A 15158-nucleotide genomic window follows, 5' to 3' on the forward strand; every position below is an offset into this window, starting at 1 on the left:
AGAGATCACAACCTACACTGAAGATATACAAACAATTATAAGAACATATTATGAGCAACTATCTGCCAATCTGGAAGAATGGATAAATCCCTAGAAACATATAAACTACCAAAACTGAAACAGGAGGAAGTAAAAAAGCTGAACAGACCCATAACCAGCAAAGAAATTGAATCAGTAATCAAAAATCTCTCAACAAACAAGAGTCCAGGGCCAGACTCCCAGGCCTTCCCAGAGGAATTCTACCAAACATTTAAAGAAGAATTAATACCTATTCTTCTGAAACTGTTCCAGAAAATAGAAATGGAAAGAAAACTTCCAAACTCATTCTGTGAGGCCAGCATTATCTTGATCCCAAAACCAGAAAAAGACCCCACTAAAAAGGAGAATTACAGACCAATATCCCTGATAAACATGGATGCAAAAAGTCTTACCAAGATACTAGTTAATAGGATCCAACAGTACATTAAAAGGATTATTCACCATGACCAAGCAGGATTTATTCCTGGGCTACAGGGGTGGTTCAACATTTGCAATCCATCAGTGTGAAACGCCACATTAATAAAAGGAAGGACAAGAGCCATATAATCCTCTTAAGAGATGCAGAAAATGCATTTGACAAAATAAACATCCTTTCTTGATAAAAACTCTCCATTGTGCAGAAGTAGAGGGAACATACTTCAATATCATAAAAGCCATATATGAAAGACCCACACCGAATATCATCCTTAATGGGGGAAAACTGAGACCTTTTCCCCCAAGATCAGGAACACAACAGGGATGTCCACTCTCCCCACTGTATTTCAACAAATACTGGAAATCGTAGCCTCAGCAATCAGACAACCAAAAGAAATAAAAGACATCCAAATAGGCAAAGAAGAGGTCAAATTTTCATGCTTTGCAGATGAGATGATACTCTATGTAGAAAACCCAAAAGACGCCACCAAAAATTTGCTAGAACTGATACAGGAATTTGGCAAAGTCACAGGATATAAAATCAATGCACAGAAGTCAGCTGCATTTCTATATGCTAACGAGACAGAAGAAAGAGAAATCAAGGAATTGACCCCATTTTCAATTGCACCAAAAACCATACGATACCTAGGAATAAACCTAACCAAAGAGGTAAAGGATTTGTACTCTGAAAACTATAGAATAATTAAGAAAGAACTTAAGGAAGACACAAAGAAATGGAAAAACTCATGGATAGGAAGAACAAATATTGTTAAAATGTCTATGCTACCCAAAGCAATCTGTACATTCAGTGCAATCCCTGTCAAAATACCATCAGCATTTTTCACAGAGCTGGAACAAACAATCCTAAAATTTGTTTGGAACCAGAAAAGACCCTGAATAGCCAAAGGATTGTTGAAAAGGAAAACCAAACCTGGAGACATCACAATTCCAGACATCAAGGTCTATTACAAAGCTGTAATCATCAAGACAGTATGGTACTGGCACAAAAACAGGCACATAGATCAATGGAACAGAATAGAGAACCCAGAAATGGACCCACAGCTCTATGGTCAACTAATCTTTGACAAAGCAGTAAAGAATATCCAATGGGAAAAAGTCTCTTCAACAAATGGTGTTGGGGAAAATGGGACAGCCGCATGCAGAAGAATGAAACTGGATCTTTTCCTTACACCACACACAAAAACAGACTCAAAATGGATGATCAGCCCTAAATGTGAGACAGGAAACCATCAAATCCTGTTGGAGAACACAGGCAGCAACTTCTGTGACCTCGGCCACATCAACTCCTTGATAGACACATCTCCAAAGGCAAGGGAAAAAAAGCAAAAAGGAACTATTGGAACTTCATCAGGATAAAAAACTTTTTGCACAGCAAAAAGTTTTGCACAGTCAACAAAACTAAAAGGCAGCCTGTAAGATGGGAGAAGATATTTGCAAATGACTTGTCAGATAAAGGGCTAGTATCCAAATCTATAAAGAACTTATCAAACTCAACACCCAAAAAACAAAAAAATCCAGTTAAGAAATTGGCAGAAGACATGAACAGACATTTCTCCAAAGAAGACAATAGAAACACGAAAAAATGGGGCACCTGGGTGGCTCAGTCGTTAAGCATCTGCCTTCGGCTCAGGTCATGATCCTGATGTCCTGGGATCGAGCCCCGCATCAGGCTCCCTGCTCGGCAGGAAGCCTGCTTCTCCCTCTCCCACTCTCCCTGCTTGTGTTCCCTCTCTTGCTGTGTGTCTCTCTCTGTCAAATAAATAAATAAATAAATAAATAATCTAAAAAAAAAAGAAACATGAAAAAATGCTCAACATCATTCGGCATCAGGGAAATACAAATCAAAACCATGATGAGATACAACCTCACACTGGTCAGAATGGCTAAAATTAATAACTCAGGAAACAAAGAATATTGGCGAGGATGTGGAGAAAGGGGAACCCTCTCACACTGTTGGTAGGAATGCAAGCTGGTGCATCCACTCTGGAAAACAGTATGGAGGTTCCTCAAAAAGTTAAAAGTAAACTAACCTCCGACCCAGGAATTGCACTACTAGGTGCACCTGCACCCCAATGTTTATAGCAGCAATGTCCACAATAGCCAAACTACGGAAAGAGCCCAGATGTCCATTGACAGATGAGTGGATAAAGAAGCTGTGGTATATGCATATAATGGAATATTACACAGCCATCAAAAAAATGAAATCTTGCCATTTGCAATGACGGGGATGGAACTAGAGGGCATTAGGCCAAGTGAAATAAGTCATTATGTGGAATTTGAGAAACAAAACAGAGGATCATAGGGGAAGAGAGGAAAAAATAAAACAAGATGAAACCAGAGAGGGAGACAAACCATAAGAGACTCTCAGTCATAGGAAACAAACAGAGTTGCTGGAGGGGAGGGTGGGGTGGAGGGATGGGGTAACTGGGTGATGGACATTAAGGAGTGCATGTGATGTAATGAGCACTAGGTATTATATAAAACTGATGAATCATAGGCCTGTACCTCTGAAACCAATCATACATTATATGTTAAATGTATTTAAATTTTAAAATGTTTTAAAAAATTAAAATATAAAATATAAATACACACAAAAAATATTTTTCATAACACAATAATGGGCTCACTATTTGTAACAGTTCATAACACCTATGTGCTTTGATGTGATGGTTTTGTCATGTGTTATAGTTATCAGGCTCACTACTACTAAACTTCAGGTCCCTTGAAGTCAGGGACTGTGTCTTATTCATCTTTTTAATCCCCCCACAAGATCAAACACACTAGCCTTTGTACAATAGATGCCTAATAATGATTTATTGGTTTAAATTTCATTAAGCAAGTTTAGGAAAAGCTGCCTTGGCAAGACCCTCAGATACCTTAAAATAAGGTGCTGGGATTGACTAATTGGAGAGGGCTGGGGTTGTGTGTTTAGCAGTAATGTTGGTACAGCCATCCTGTTGGCTGTGGAGACATAATCTAGGATTACTAAGAGACATTCATGATACAAAACTCCTCAAAAGTTTCTTGTCCTGGGGCGCCTGGGTGGCTCAGTCGTTAAGTGTCTGCCGAGCCCTGCATTGGGCTCCCTGCTCGGTGGGAAGCCTGCTTCTCCCTCTCCCACTCCCCCTGCTTGTGTTCCTTCTCTCGCTGTGTCTCTCTCTGTCAAATAAATAAATAAGATACTAAAAAAAAAAAGTTTCTTGCCCCTTTGCCTCCAGAAAGCTTTAACGCTTGAGGATTTCCATTTTTATGGTCTTGATTCTTTGAATAGAGACAAAAATCCCATTTGTAGACATAATACTCCTCAGTGAGAAAGTGTGAAGATCTAGTGAACTCTTCACTAGCAGCCAGCATCCCAGGCTGATCTATAGAGGGTTATCCTTCTCATCATTTCTCTCCTCTTTTTCAGAACAAGTGAGATATCTGCAAGCCAACAGCAGAGAACTCAACTCTACATTTGGGTATCCTGTGAGTATTAGGCCTCTAGTTACTTCAGAAAGAGGCTATTATTCTCCTCTAATATTCCCCTTTGTGAGGAGGGCAGGAATTCATTGTAGATGTAGATCCTACAACATAGGTTCTACTTTCTTTCAAGCTCCTATACAATGAGGGCTGGTATAGTGAGGGCTCAGAAACCAAAATTAATTCTAGTGACCTAGGCTCAGGAGAGAATATATCTCAGATTTTGGGTTTCATATATAACTTCTGGAAAAGAGATACTGTAGCTTTTTCTTGCACAAATGAAGTCATAGTCCAACAATTATTTTTCCACTTCGACATTTGTGACAATACATACAGTTCTAACAGTGGCACGGTTTTCCACTGTTTTCAATATACCTTAATTTATTTTACTAGTCTCCTATTGATGAACATTTAAATTGTGTCCATTCAGGGGCGCCTGGGTGCCTCAGTCAGTTAAGTGTCCAACTTTTGGTTTTGGCTCAGGTCATGATCTTGGTGTCATGAGGTTGATTTCCACATCAGGGCAGAGTCTGCTTGAGATTTTCTCTCTCCCTCCCTCTCTGCCCCTCCCCTGGCTCACACACGCACATACACACTCTCTCTCTAAAATAAATAAATAAACCTTAATAAAAAATAAAATGCTTCCATTCATATCCAGGTGCCCCTCCAAAAAAATAAATAGTCTCCAGTGTTTTGCTATGATAAATGGTTCTGAATGAACACCATTAATCATAAATTTTATCACATTTGTGTGAATATATCTTTTTTTAAAAGATATTTTTATTTTAGAGAGAGAGAGAAAGAGTGCAAGAGTGGGAGGAGGGGGCGGGGGGTGGGGGTTGAAGCAGACTCCCTGCTGGGCAGGGAACCCAACGCAGGGTTCTATCTCAGGACCCTGAGATCATGACCTGAGCAGAAATCAAGAGCCGGACGCTTAACCGACTGAGCTACCAAGGTGCCCCTTGTGTGAATATATCTTATGAGAATTTCCTAGAAGTGAATTGGTTGGGTCAAAGGGAAAACACGTTAAAAATTGTAATGCATATTGCCAGACTTCCGTCTAAAAAGATTATATCCATTTATATTTCTACCTACAGTAGAGACTGCTATTTTTTCCATATTGCTGCCAGACTAGGTATTATCAATCTTTTTCCTCTTTGCCAGGCTCTTGAATGAAAAATGGTATTTTGTTATCTATCTTTCCTTAATTTCAAGTGAGTTCAATAATCTTTTCATGTTAATTAACCTTTTGTATTTCTTTTTATGGAAAATACCTCTTTGCCCATTTTCTATTAGATTGTTCATTTTTCACTTATTTATTAATAACTCATAAAAAGATATATATTTAAAATTCATACTCCAGCACCCATCCTTGCCAACCTCTGCTCCCTATAGGGAATTACTCTTGTTACTTTCTTGTATATTCATCAGTGCTTCTTTGTGTAAATAAAGCAAAGCCACTTTCTTAAACTGTTCTGAACTTTAAAAATATGTCCTGGAGATGTTTTCATAATAGCTTTTTCCTTCTTTTCTTTTTTTACCTGCATAGTATTTCCTATGTATATTTAGCATAATTTATGTAACCAGTTTCTTAAAATTGACATTTGGGTTGTTTCCAGTCACTTACAGTTACAAGCAATGTTTTTATACATGTTATTTTGTGTATGTGCAGCTGTATCTATCTATCTATCTGTCTATCTATCTATCTATCTATCTATCTATAGCTATAGGCATATAAATACATATATAGCCATACATATTTGTAGTCTCTGGAAGACATTAGTTTATGATTTCTGAGTTAGAGAGGTTCTGGACAGTAACAGTGTTCAGGATGTGGCCATGCAAGCAGATTTTCTTCCCCCCTTCTATCTTCTAGACATGTATGAGAGGCACTATAATGCAATAAAACTAGGTTTTGACATCAAACAGACCTGAGTTTGAGCACAGCTCTACTCCTTACTAACTTTGCATCTTTAGGCATGTTTTTTAACCTCTCTGATCTTTAGTTTCCTCATCTATAAAAAGGGCCTAACTCACCTTACATGGTGGTTTTGGGAGTTAGATATAGTTGTGAATAATGTTAGCTCTCTTTCTGCAAGAAACCATTGCCTCTTGAAGAAAGAGTACAAGTCTCTTTCATCTCTGTATCCACAGTTTACATCACAATATTTGGCACATAAACTGCATTTGATAAATATATGCTGAATAAATACCTTTTCTTATGTATCTAACAACCATTTCATTTCCATGGCCCATGGCTGATTTTTCTCCTATTCTCTACTCTTTTCCAGTCCTACTCCTTTTCTTCTTCCCAACCTCTAACTTCTGAATCCCATTATGGCCTTGGCCTTATGTTCTCCTCTATTCCTTCATTTAGCCAACAGTCAGGTTTCACTACCTAAATAAATAAACAGCCCAAACCAAAATCCATCACCTCTAGCACGCTTAAATTTTATCACCTCTGCCAAAAAAGAACTAAACACTGAAGAAATTCATAGTTAAGCAGATGTTCTACATTCTTTAGATATTGCTTCTGGTTTGACGTTTAAGAGTAGAACAGGGAGCACCTGGGTGGCTCAGTTGGTTGGGCGACTGCCTTCGGCCCAGGTCATGATCCTGGAGTCCCGGGATCGAGCCCTGCATCAGGCTCCCTGCTCAGCGGGGAGTCTGCTTCTCCCTCTGACCCTCCCCCCTCTCATGTTCTCTCTCTCTATCTCATTCTCTCTCTCAAACAAATAAAATCTTTAAAAAAAAAAAAAAAAAAAGAGTAGAACAGAACACTCTGGTTGCCAAGTTAGTAAAGAAGTACTGATATTTCTGTCCTGAGATAGAATCAGCAAGGCTTTTGTCTTTGTTTGCTAAATAAATGCTAACAAGTGGGTAGAAACCTGAAATATGATAATTAGTTATAAAATCAAATGGAAAATCAGTAGTGAAGGCCTGCTGCTTCAGTAAGGCTAAAGATCAGAAAAGGTCTTTGGTTCCAAGTTTCAGAACCATCTGGACTTAGACACTGAGCAATTCAGAGTATCTCATGATCAAAGAAAGCTATTTCTATGTTAGAATAACATTTTCTCAGGGTTAGAAGGGCCAATAGTGATCATTTAGTTAGAACTTCATTCAAGACAGACCTATGAGCTTCTCTGGGATAGATCTTGTTTAATTTTTTTCAGCCTACTAGTATAGCCCAGAACAGGGCTATGAACAGAGCAAGCCTTGAGAAATCTATAGTGTTTGATTGATTATTAACTAGAAAATCATAGAGAAAACACCCAGGAAATCTTAGTTGTAGCTTAGATCTCTAAACTCCTAAGCTCTATGACCAGCTTCTCTTCCCTAGGGAAATAGACAAGCATATCTTGACTGAAGAGCCTATCTAGCCCTCCTGGGCAAGTTTTAGCCTTAGGACTGAATGGTTTTGGTTTTCGAAGAGAAGGTCTCTGATGCTTTCCCAAGGCAGAGTCCAGCAAGATTCTTCAACTTGAGCAATATCTATACTCCAGGATTGCATGTGGGTCTTTTCTCTTGTTTTGGCCTTCTACATGGAGAAGGTAGGGGAGAAGCCCTGTCCTGAGGAAATTGTTTGGTTTAAATTGTTATTCTTTTGCTTTTCTTGAGATCTTATATTCAAGCTCTGACATCTTAAGTCAAATGATTGAAGACCCCAAGGTAGAAAGTAAGATGATCCTGTCAGCATCTTGAGATCAGGATTGAAGAGTTAGCAAGTTCCTGTTTTCACTCAGCAAAATCATAGCTCAGATGTAAACCAAAACTATTCAGACTCTCTCAAGACAATTAAAAGGCAAGTGACTTCCCAATGCTGACAGGGACCAGTGTAGGAACCTTCAGTGGGCTAGGGTTGAAAGAGTAATTTGCTTTTGGCATCTGACATCCTTCAGCATTGAAAGCAGTATATAAAGGCACACCAAACTGAATTTGCCAGGCTTAGAATAACTTCATTTGAGAGCTCTGCAGTAGAGCTAATACAAATGGCAGACTTGCCTACTATTTAGGGCTGAGATGGACTAGTGGGTGAGAGGTAAGATGACTCTGAAGGATCTCTGATTCCATGAAAAGAAGGCACTTGGATAGCTACACAAGTGAACTGGGACTCAGGGGACAGCACAGCCCCAACTCTGCAACTGACTCTGTGGTCTTCGGCAAATAACCTCAGTGCCTCAATTTCCTCATCCTCAAAAAGTGATCATATCGCCCTCTCCTCATAGAGTTATTGTGGGGAATAAATAAGCTGCTACATATAAAATGCTTAGAACAGTGCCTTGCATGTAGTAAATATTCAATAAATGTAAGCTTTTATTGTTGATTTTATTAACATTATTATTAATAGCATCAATAAACAAAGAATTCTATGCCTCAAAAAAGTCCCATATTGATCAGCCTTGCATTCTTTGCATTCTCTAGGTCTCCAAGAAAAGTGGGAGACAAAAACTTCTTCCCTCCCTCCCCCTCACCCCATGGTGGAGGAACTATGGCTTTTTCCTGTTTTGAGGAGTGGTCTTGGTGCTTTTTGTTAAGACTGGGAGGTGGGGTCTTTAGTTCCTCTAATTGTGCTTGTTTTCTTTTACTCACAGAACAATACCATCAAGACCTCAAGATACAGTGTCTTTAACTTCTTGCCCCTGAACCTATTTGAACAATTCCAGAGACTTGCAAATGCATATTTCCTCATTTTGCTATTCCTACAGGTATTGACTTTTGGGATCTTTTCCACAGAGCATTTTATCAATATCTCTGTGATCTGATTGTGTAATCAGTCCTTCTCCTCCCTAAACTGAGAAATGTCTCTCTAGATAACAGGCAAATGGATGGCCTGGGAGTGTCAGGCCAGTCCTATAGAGTAGCTGTTGTCAGGATTAGGTGGGATGAAACAAATCTCTGCAAAAGGAAGGACACAAGGTCACTGAATCCCAAGGAAGGGGAGCTCCCTCATCATGTCTGCATGGCCACAGTTCAGCTTGACCACAGGAGGTCACAGACTCTTCACCCCAACCACAACTACAACTCCATTTCTCATTCATTGTCCCAGCCTCCCTGACAGAAAGTTAACATGCAGGAATTCTGAGAAAGAGAATGGTTTAGAACATAAGAATACTAGCACAGGGCAAGGAAGCAGGGCAGGGTCAGCCCAAACTGGGGAGAGAGGGACAGATTGTTTCATTTCCCCTTATGCTGAGGGATAAGAGAGGGGATGTGGTTTTCCAATGTCCACTCTTATCTCCCAGTTCCCCCTACCTCTCACCAGAACCTTCATCATCAGAGGAGAAATAGCCCATCAAGACTATTGTAGTGGAGTTTGGGACAGATAGGTGGCAACTTACCATCTCCTATTCTTTCATCCTTTCTTGGTGATGTTTACTTATATTAACATCTATATTTACTTATATTAGTTATATTTCCAAAACAGTGGAAAGCAACTAGGATAGTTGAATTTATTATGAACCTGTGGAGGTGAAAAATGTGGGGGGTTGCTGGTAGGAAATATATTGTCTTTAAGCTTTCTGAGCCAAGTTTTTCCCTTTTCCCTCTCACAGTTGATTCCCCAGATCTCCTCCTTGGCATGGTACACAACTGTGATACCCCTGATGGTGGTGCTGTCCATAACAGCAGTGAAGGATGCCATCGATGACATGGTGAAGTGACTTCCTGGGCTCCTAGTCCTTCACTGTACCTAGTCTGGTTGGGGGGCAAAAAAGACTTCCCAGAATTACCTAGTGCGAGGAAGAAGCACTGAATGGAAAGAGATGTTTCCTTTCCTTGCTTCCTTATCCATCCCAGAAGAAAATGTAATTCCCTTAGCCTCAAGATTGGTGGTCTATGCATGGCCAGAAAGGGACAGTGCAAGGCCTTTCTCTGTCTTCCACTGCCACCATTTAGCCCTCTTCCAGGCTTTCTTCCAGCTCCCTTTTTAATAACCCACCTCTTCCTTCACTTGGCTTTCTCACTTCTTCATTCACTTGGCTTTCTCCAAGTTTGTGCTCATCTTTCTTCCTCCATTCCCCTTCTCCCATTGTTATATTCCTGTTCCTTTCCTCCCTCTGTCCTCTCCTCCCTCTTTGTCCTGTTCTAATTTTCTCCTCCCCTTTCCACATTCCCCTTCTCCTCTCTAGCTCTCCCTATTTTCCATTCCAACTTTCACTTCCATAAGGTATATACAGCTAGGAACCCCCTGGGTTTAGAATACCTTAGGACATAAACAGAGGCCAACTCCTTTCCTGGTCTTGGAGGGAGAAACTGGCTCGCAGTGAGTGCTGCTTGGCATCCTCTTTGCTCCTTACAGCAGGCCTGACATAGAACCGTGAGAATGAGGCCCCAGTACCAAGCCTGCTAGTGGGATTTGGGAAGTCAGACCTGTTGACCTGCCTCCAGCTTCCCTAAGAGAGTCCTTCTGATTTTGCCAGGATAGATTTTTAGACCAAAGTTTTTGAGCTTGATGTTACTCTAGCTTTTTAACTCTGCAACTCTTTTAAATCCATAATTAGCCATGTAGTGGTTGAAATTTTAGTCAAAACTCGGATGTGCAAAAATCTGACTTTATTTCTCTATAACTAAACTCAGTATGTCTCACAACTACCACCCCACCATCCCAAACATTTTTAATGAGAGCTGAAAGCTAAATTTGCCAATTCAGGATAACCCAGTTACTTCTGGGTTAGAACTTAGTTTCTTTAGGATAAGCATGCTGACAAATTCAAGATTCTCTCTGCCCTCTTCATAGTCCTGCCTTTTTCCCAGGGAGAAATCTCAACTGGAAGTAGAAGATTCATGTGAGCATCAGGACATACCCTGTATTTGTCCCCCTTCTATTTGGTCTTTGAATAGAAGACCTCTGTTGTCTTTCCTTAATGCATCTACTGTAGAAGCTTCTGTGTGTTGACTGTGGTGGGGATAGGCTTGAGAATTCTTAACTTTCCCTGCTCCTACCAAGGTGTTCACAGGGACTGTAGCCCTGTCCATCATTTTTCATTCTCTCCTCTGTGGCTTTGACTAAGTTGTTTGTTTTCATTCCCACAGGCTTTGGCTTTTGATATTTAAAACCAAGATTTTGTCTCTTTCTTTTCTTTTGGTTCTTTTTCTGACCTCTTTTCCCAGCTTCTCTGAGACAATCAGCCTCTTACCCTGGTTTTAATGGTAGTTAGGCTTGGGAGGTAAAGGAAAATTATAAATAAGGAGTACTACATTAGGTAGCATTTCAGAATACTAACCTTCTACATGCAGTTTGCTCTATGCCTTTTTCCTGAACATTTTCTTGTGTAATTTTAGAAAAGACACCAAAATGACAATCAAGTCAACAACCGTTATGTTCTGGTGGTGATGAATGGCAGGTAAGTCATAAGGAAACCAGTTTAGGTAGGACCAACTCTGGGAGAGGGTTGTCTTTGCTAAAGCTTGATGGTGTTGGGTACTTTGGAAAGGTAGGACAGTGAAAAGAACCTAAGGTTGAACATAAGAATTTGTTTCTAGATCTAGCATACCCTGAATTTGCTGTGTGACCTCAGACTTCTCTGGGCCTCATATTATCTGTAAAGGAAGATAATATTCTCTACCTTGGAGGATGTTGCAAAAATGAAAATGAAATAATATATATTAAGGTAATTAACAATTTATGACATACAAGCGATTATTATTAATGCAGTGGTCAGCATGGAGATATGTGTCTTTAGAACATCAGTGGATTCTGGCATGGCTTATTGGCCATTCTACTATATAACCTTTGATCAGGTCATCTTTTTGTTAACAATCTAAAGAAAGTATTGGCTTAAAAAAAATAATAATAAAATAAAGTATTGGTGTTGACCTATTGCTGTGGTGTTTGGTCATAGCTGTCTAAAGTGTTGTCAATGGGTCTGTGTTTATATTTGATGATGCCATACAAAATCTGAGCAATTTACCTTTGTCAGGAATATAGGGAGGCAGATGTAATTCATATATAAAATAAAATATGGAGACTATTATACGAGATACAAAAAATTATTATAGGAATTAATAAAAATGAGGAATCATAGCTGGTTAAAGGAATCAAGGAAGACTTTCTGGAAGAGCTAATGTCTGTGCTAGGCCTTAAGGGATGGGGAAGAATTCAACAAATAGAGATTGTAAAACAGGAAAAATGACCAGTGTGTGCAGTAACATGATTGTTAATAAGTACAAACCTGAAGGAATTAAAAATTGAAGTCCAGTCTTTGTTCACAGTGGCCTTACAGAACCCCCAGGAGCTGTAATTTTATTTATTTATTTTATTTTATTTTATTTTTAATTTTATTATGTTATGTTAGTCACCATACAATACATCATTAGTTTTTGATGTAGTGATCCACGATCCATTGTTTTCGTATAACACCCAGTGCTCCATGCAGTACGTGCCCTCCTTAATACCCATCACCGGGCTAACTAATCCCCCCTCCCGGAGCTGTAATTTTAATCATATAATTCTTTTATGTGAAGTTCCTGGGCATCTAATCCTGTTATTTATTGTGACTGCTGATTCTTACTCATGGTGGATTATTTCCTCAAGTGTTTTGGTCTATTGAAGCCTCTCATAAGATACCACCAAAAAAGTCAGTTGTGATTAAAAAGAAAACTTAAAGAAAAAAAAAGAAAAGACAAAACTCAGTGTATTAGAAATTTGCAAGGCTAGGGAATTACTGACCAAATGGATTTAGTCAAATGAACTCCTCAAGTAGTTTGAGCACTTAGGTTTTGAAAGGCTATTGGAAAAGAATTTGTCATAGAGTGGTTTTAGGGTGGGAGGTCAAAAATAGGGCCCTGGTTAGACTTTATAAGCCAGTGGGTTTTTTTTGTTTTTTGTTTTTAATTTTTTTATTGTTATGTTAATCCCCATACATTACATCATTAGTTTTAGATATAGTGTTCCATGATTCATTGTTTGTGCATAACACCCAGTGCTTCATGCAGAACGTGCCCTCCTCAATACCCATCACCAGGCTAACCCATCCTCCCACCCCCCTCCCCTCTAGAACCCTCAGTTTGTTTCTCAGAGTCCATCGTCTCTCATGGTTCATCTACCCCTCCGATTTCCCCCCCTTCATTCTTCCCCTCCTGCTATCTTCTTTTTTTTTTTTTCCTTAACATATATTGCATTATTTGTTTCAGAGGTACAGATCTGAGATTCAACAGTCTTGCACAATTCACAGCGCTTACCAGAGCACATAACCTCCCCAGTGTCTATCACCCAGCCACCCCATCCCTCCCACCCCCCACCACTCCAGCAACCCTCAGTTTGTTTCCTGAGATTAAGAATTCCTCATATCAGTGAGGTCATATGATACATGTCTTTCTCTGTTTGACTTATTTCGCTCAGCATAATACCCTCCAGTTCCATCCACGTCGTTGCAAATGGCAAGATCCCATTCCTTTTGATGGCTGCATAATATTCCATTGTATATATATACCACATCTTCTTTATCCATTCATCTGCCGATGGACATCTTGTAAGCCAGTGTTTAATTTAACACTCAGTGAAGCTGGTTGTTGAAATAGTCTGTATTCCAGAAAGTGGCTTTCTTTTTCTAGAACACATGGTTTTGAGTAGAGCTACTATTGATAAAGTTTGCCTGTTTTGCAAGTTGTGATTTCTGTCATTTTCATTTCTCAATAATTTTGGTTACCAGCACATCATTAGTGGAATTTTCTTTATGAGTATTCTAAATGCCCTGAGTTGAGGTTGTATCCCTTTTGAGGGGTTTGTGTTTGCTTCTGCCAGGTAACTCAAGGATATCACCTACTGAGACCTATTTTGAGGAGTTATACATTTGAATCCCATACCTCACAAGGTTATAAATTCTTAAGGGAGAGTTCTTTACTGTCTAACCCCCAACCCTCCAGAGTAAGATAGACAAACTTTCTTGCCAGTGGGTTAATTTTTTTTTTTTTAGATTTTATTTATTTATTTGACAGATAGAGACACAGCAAGAGAGGGAACACAAGCAGGGGGAGTGGGAGAGGGAGAAGCAGGCTTCCCGCTGAGCAGGGAGCCCGATGTGGGGCTCAATCCCAGGACCCTGGGATCATGACCTAAGCCAAAGGCAGATGCTTAACCACTGAGACACCCAGACGCCTCTGGGTTAATTTTTTTTAGACCACCTTTTCCCTAATGGTGTTGCCCTTTCAGAGTCCTGGCTTTATGAGGGGTTCTTAGTTCCAACTCATTGCCTCTCAAGATCCTAAGGCTTCATGTCCTGTCCCTCAGTGGGCTAAATTAAAACTCAAGTCACTAATTATTTTTTTTTTTTTTAAAGATTTTATTTATTTATTTGAGAGAGAGAATGAGATAGAGAGAGCATGAGAGGGGGGAGGGTCAGAGGGAGAAGCAGACTCCCTGCTGAGCAGGGAGCCTGATGTGGGACTCGATCCCAGGACTCCAGGATCATGACCTGAGCCGAAGGCAGTCACTTAACCAACTGAGCCACCCAGGCGCCCTCAAGTCACTAATTATTAAGATTGGCAATTCCTTCCTTCACTTAGAGCAAGAACAGCTTTAGAGCATACTGACTGTTCTGGATTTCAGACCTTTTTTTTTTTTTTCCTCCTGGCTCCTTACTTCATGGTAAGCACATCTTTACTTTTGAAAGAATGTTTGCCTTAGCATATCTAGCATTTCTAAATGTTTGTAGTAGAAAAAGTACCAGTATGTTACAGAACTCCAGGAGGTACCACTCATAAAAAACAGAGAATATAATGTGAATGGTCTCCTCTGGAGTCAAAGCACTGCCTTCTCTAGCTCTTGGATCATATTTTCTAAACCAAAAGTTAGAATGCAATGCCTGGAAATTCAAAATGTGCTTATGGCATAACAGGATTGAATATTTTAAGTCAGAAGGGACTATCTTCCCCTCTCCTAAATCTGGGACACATGAGTGTTATAATGTCCAGGAAAAAATTGGTAGTAGTTTGACAGCTCCTATGTAATAAAATATAAGCTTTTAAATCTTTAGGAAACGCCAGAATGGTGTAGCCCTTCTTTCCAAATTTACTGGTGAAAATCATGGCAGACAGAATGCGAGAGAACTAGCAAAAGTGAACATGGGATCAAAACAAAGCAAAACAGACATTCAGATATTTTTCTCCAAGTCTTATAGCTACTCCCTTTCAGTACTATAAAGCAGATTTGAAAATTAGTAACAAAATTAGTAAATGTATTGGATTTTATCTGCATTGAAATGACACTTGAAACCAAGGGAAGG

General features: G+C 39.5%; 1 protein-coding gene across 1 annotated transcript in view; it reads left to right on the forward strand.

The window, feature by feature from the left end:
• Nucleotides 1-411: 411 nt before the first annotated feature.
• The window catches only part of LOC118528727 (phospholipid-transporting ATPase FetA-like), a 70214-nt gene continuing 55467 nt past the window's right edge, over nt 412-15158 (forward strand). Inside the window, exons 1-6 of the mRNA XM_078062206.1 lie at nt 412-458; nt 824-879; nt 3884-3942; nt 8529-8642; nt 9489-9587; nt 11218-11279. Coding sequence (XP_077918332.1) covers nt 412-458; nt 824-879; nt 3884-3942; nt 8529-8642; nt 9489-9587; nt 11218-11279 — 437 coding nt within the window. The remainder of the gene's footprint in view (nt 459-823; nt 880-3883; nt 3943-8528; nt 8643-9488; nt 9588-11217; nt 11280-15158) is intronic.

This window comes from Halichoerus grypus, chromosome 14 (genome assembly GCF_964656455.1).
Source record: "Halichoerus grypus chromosome 14, mHalGry1.hap1.1, whole genome shotgun sequence".
NCBI lineage: Eukaryota > Metazoa > Chordata > Mammalia > Carnivora > Phocidae > Halichoerus > Halichoerus grypus.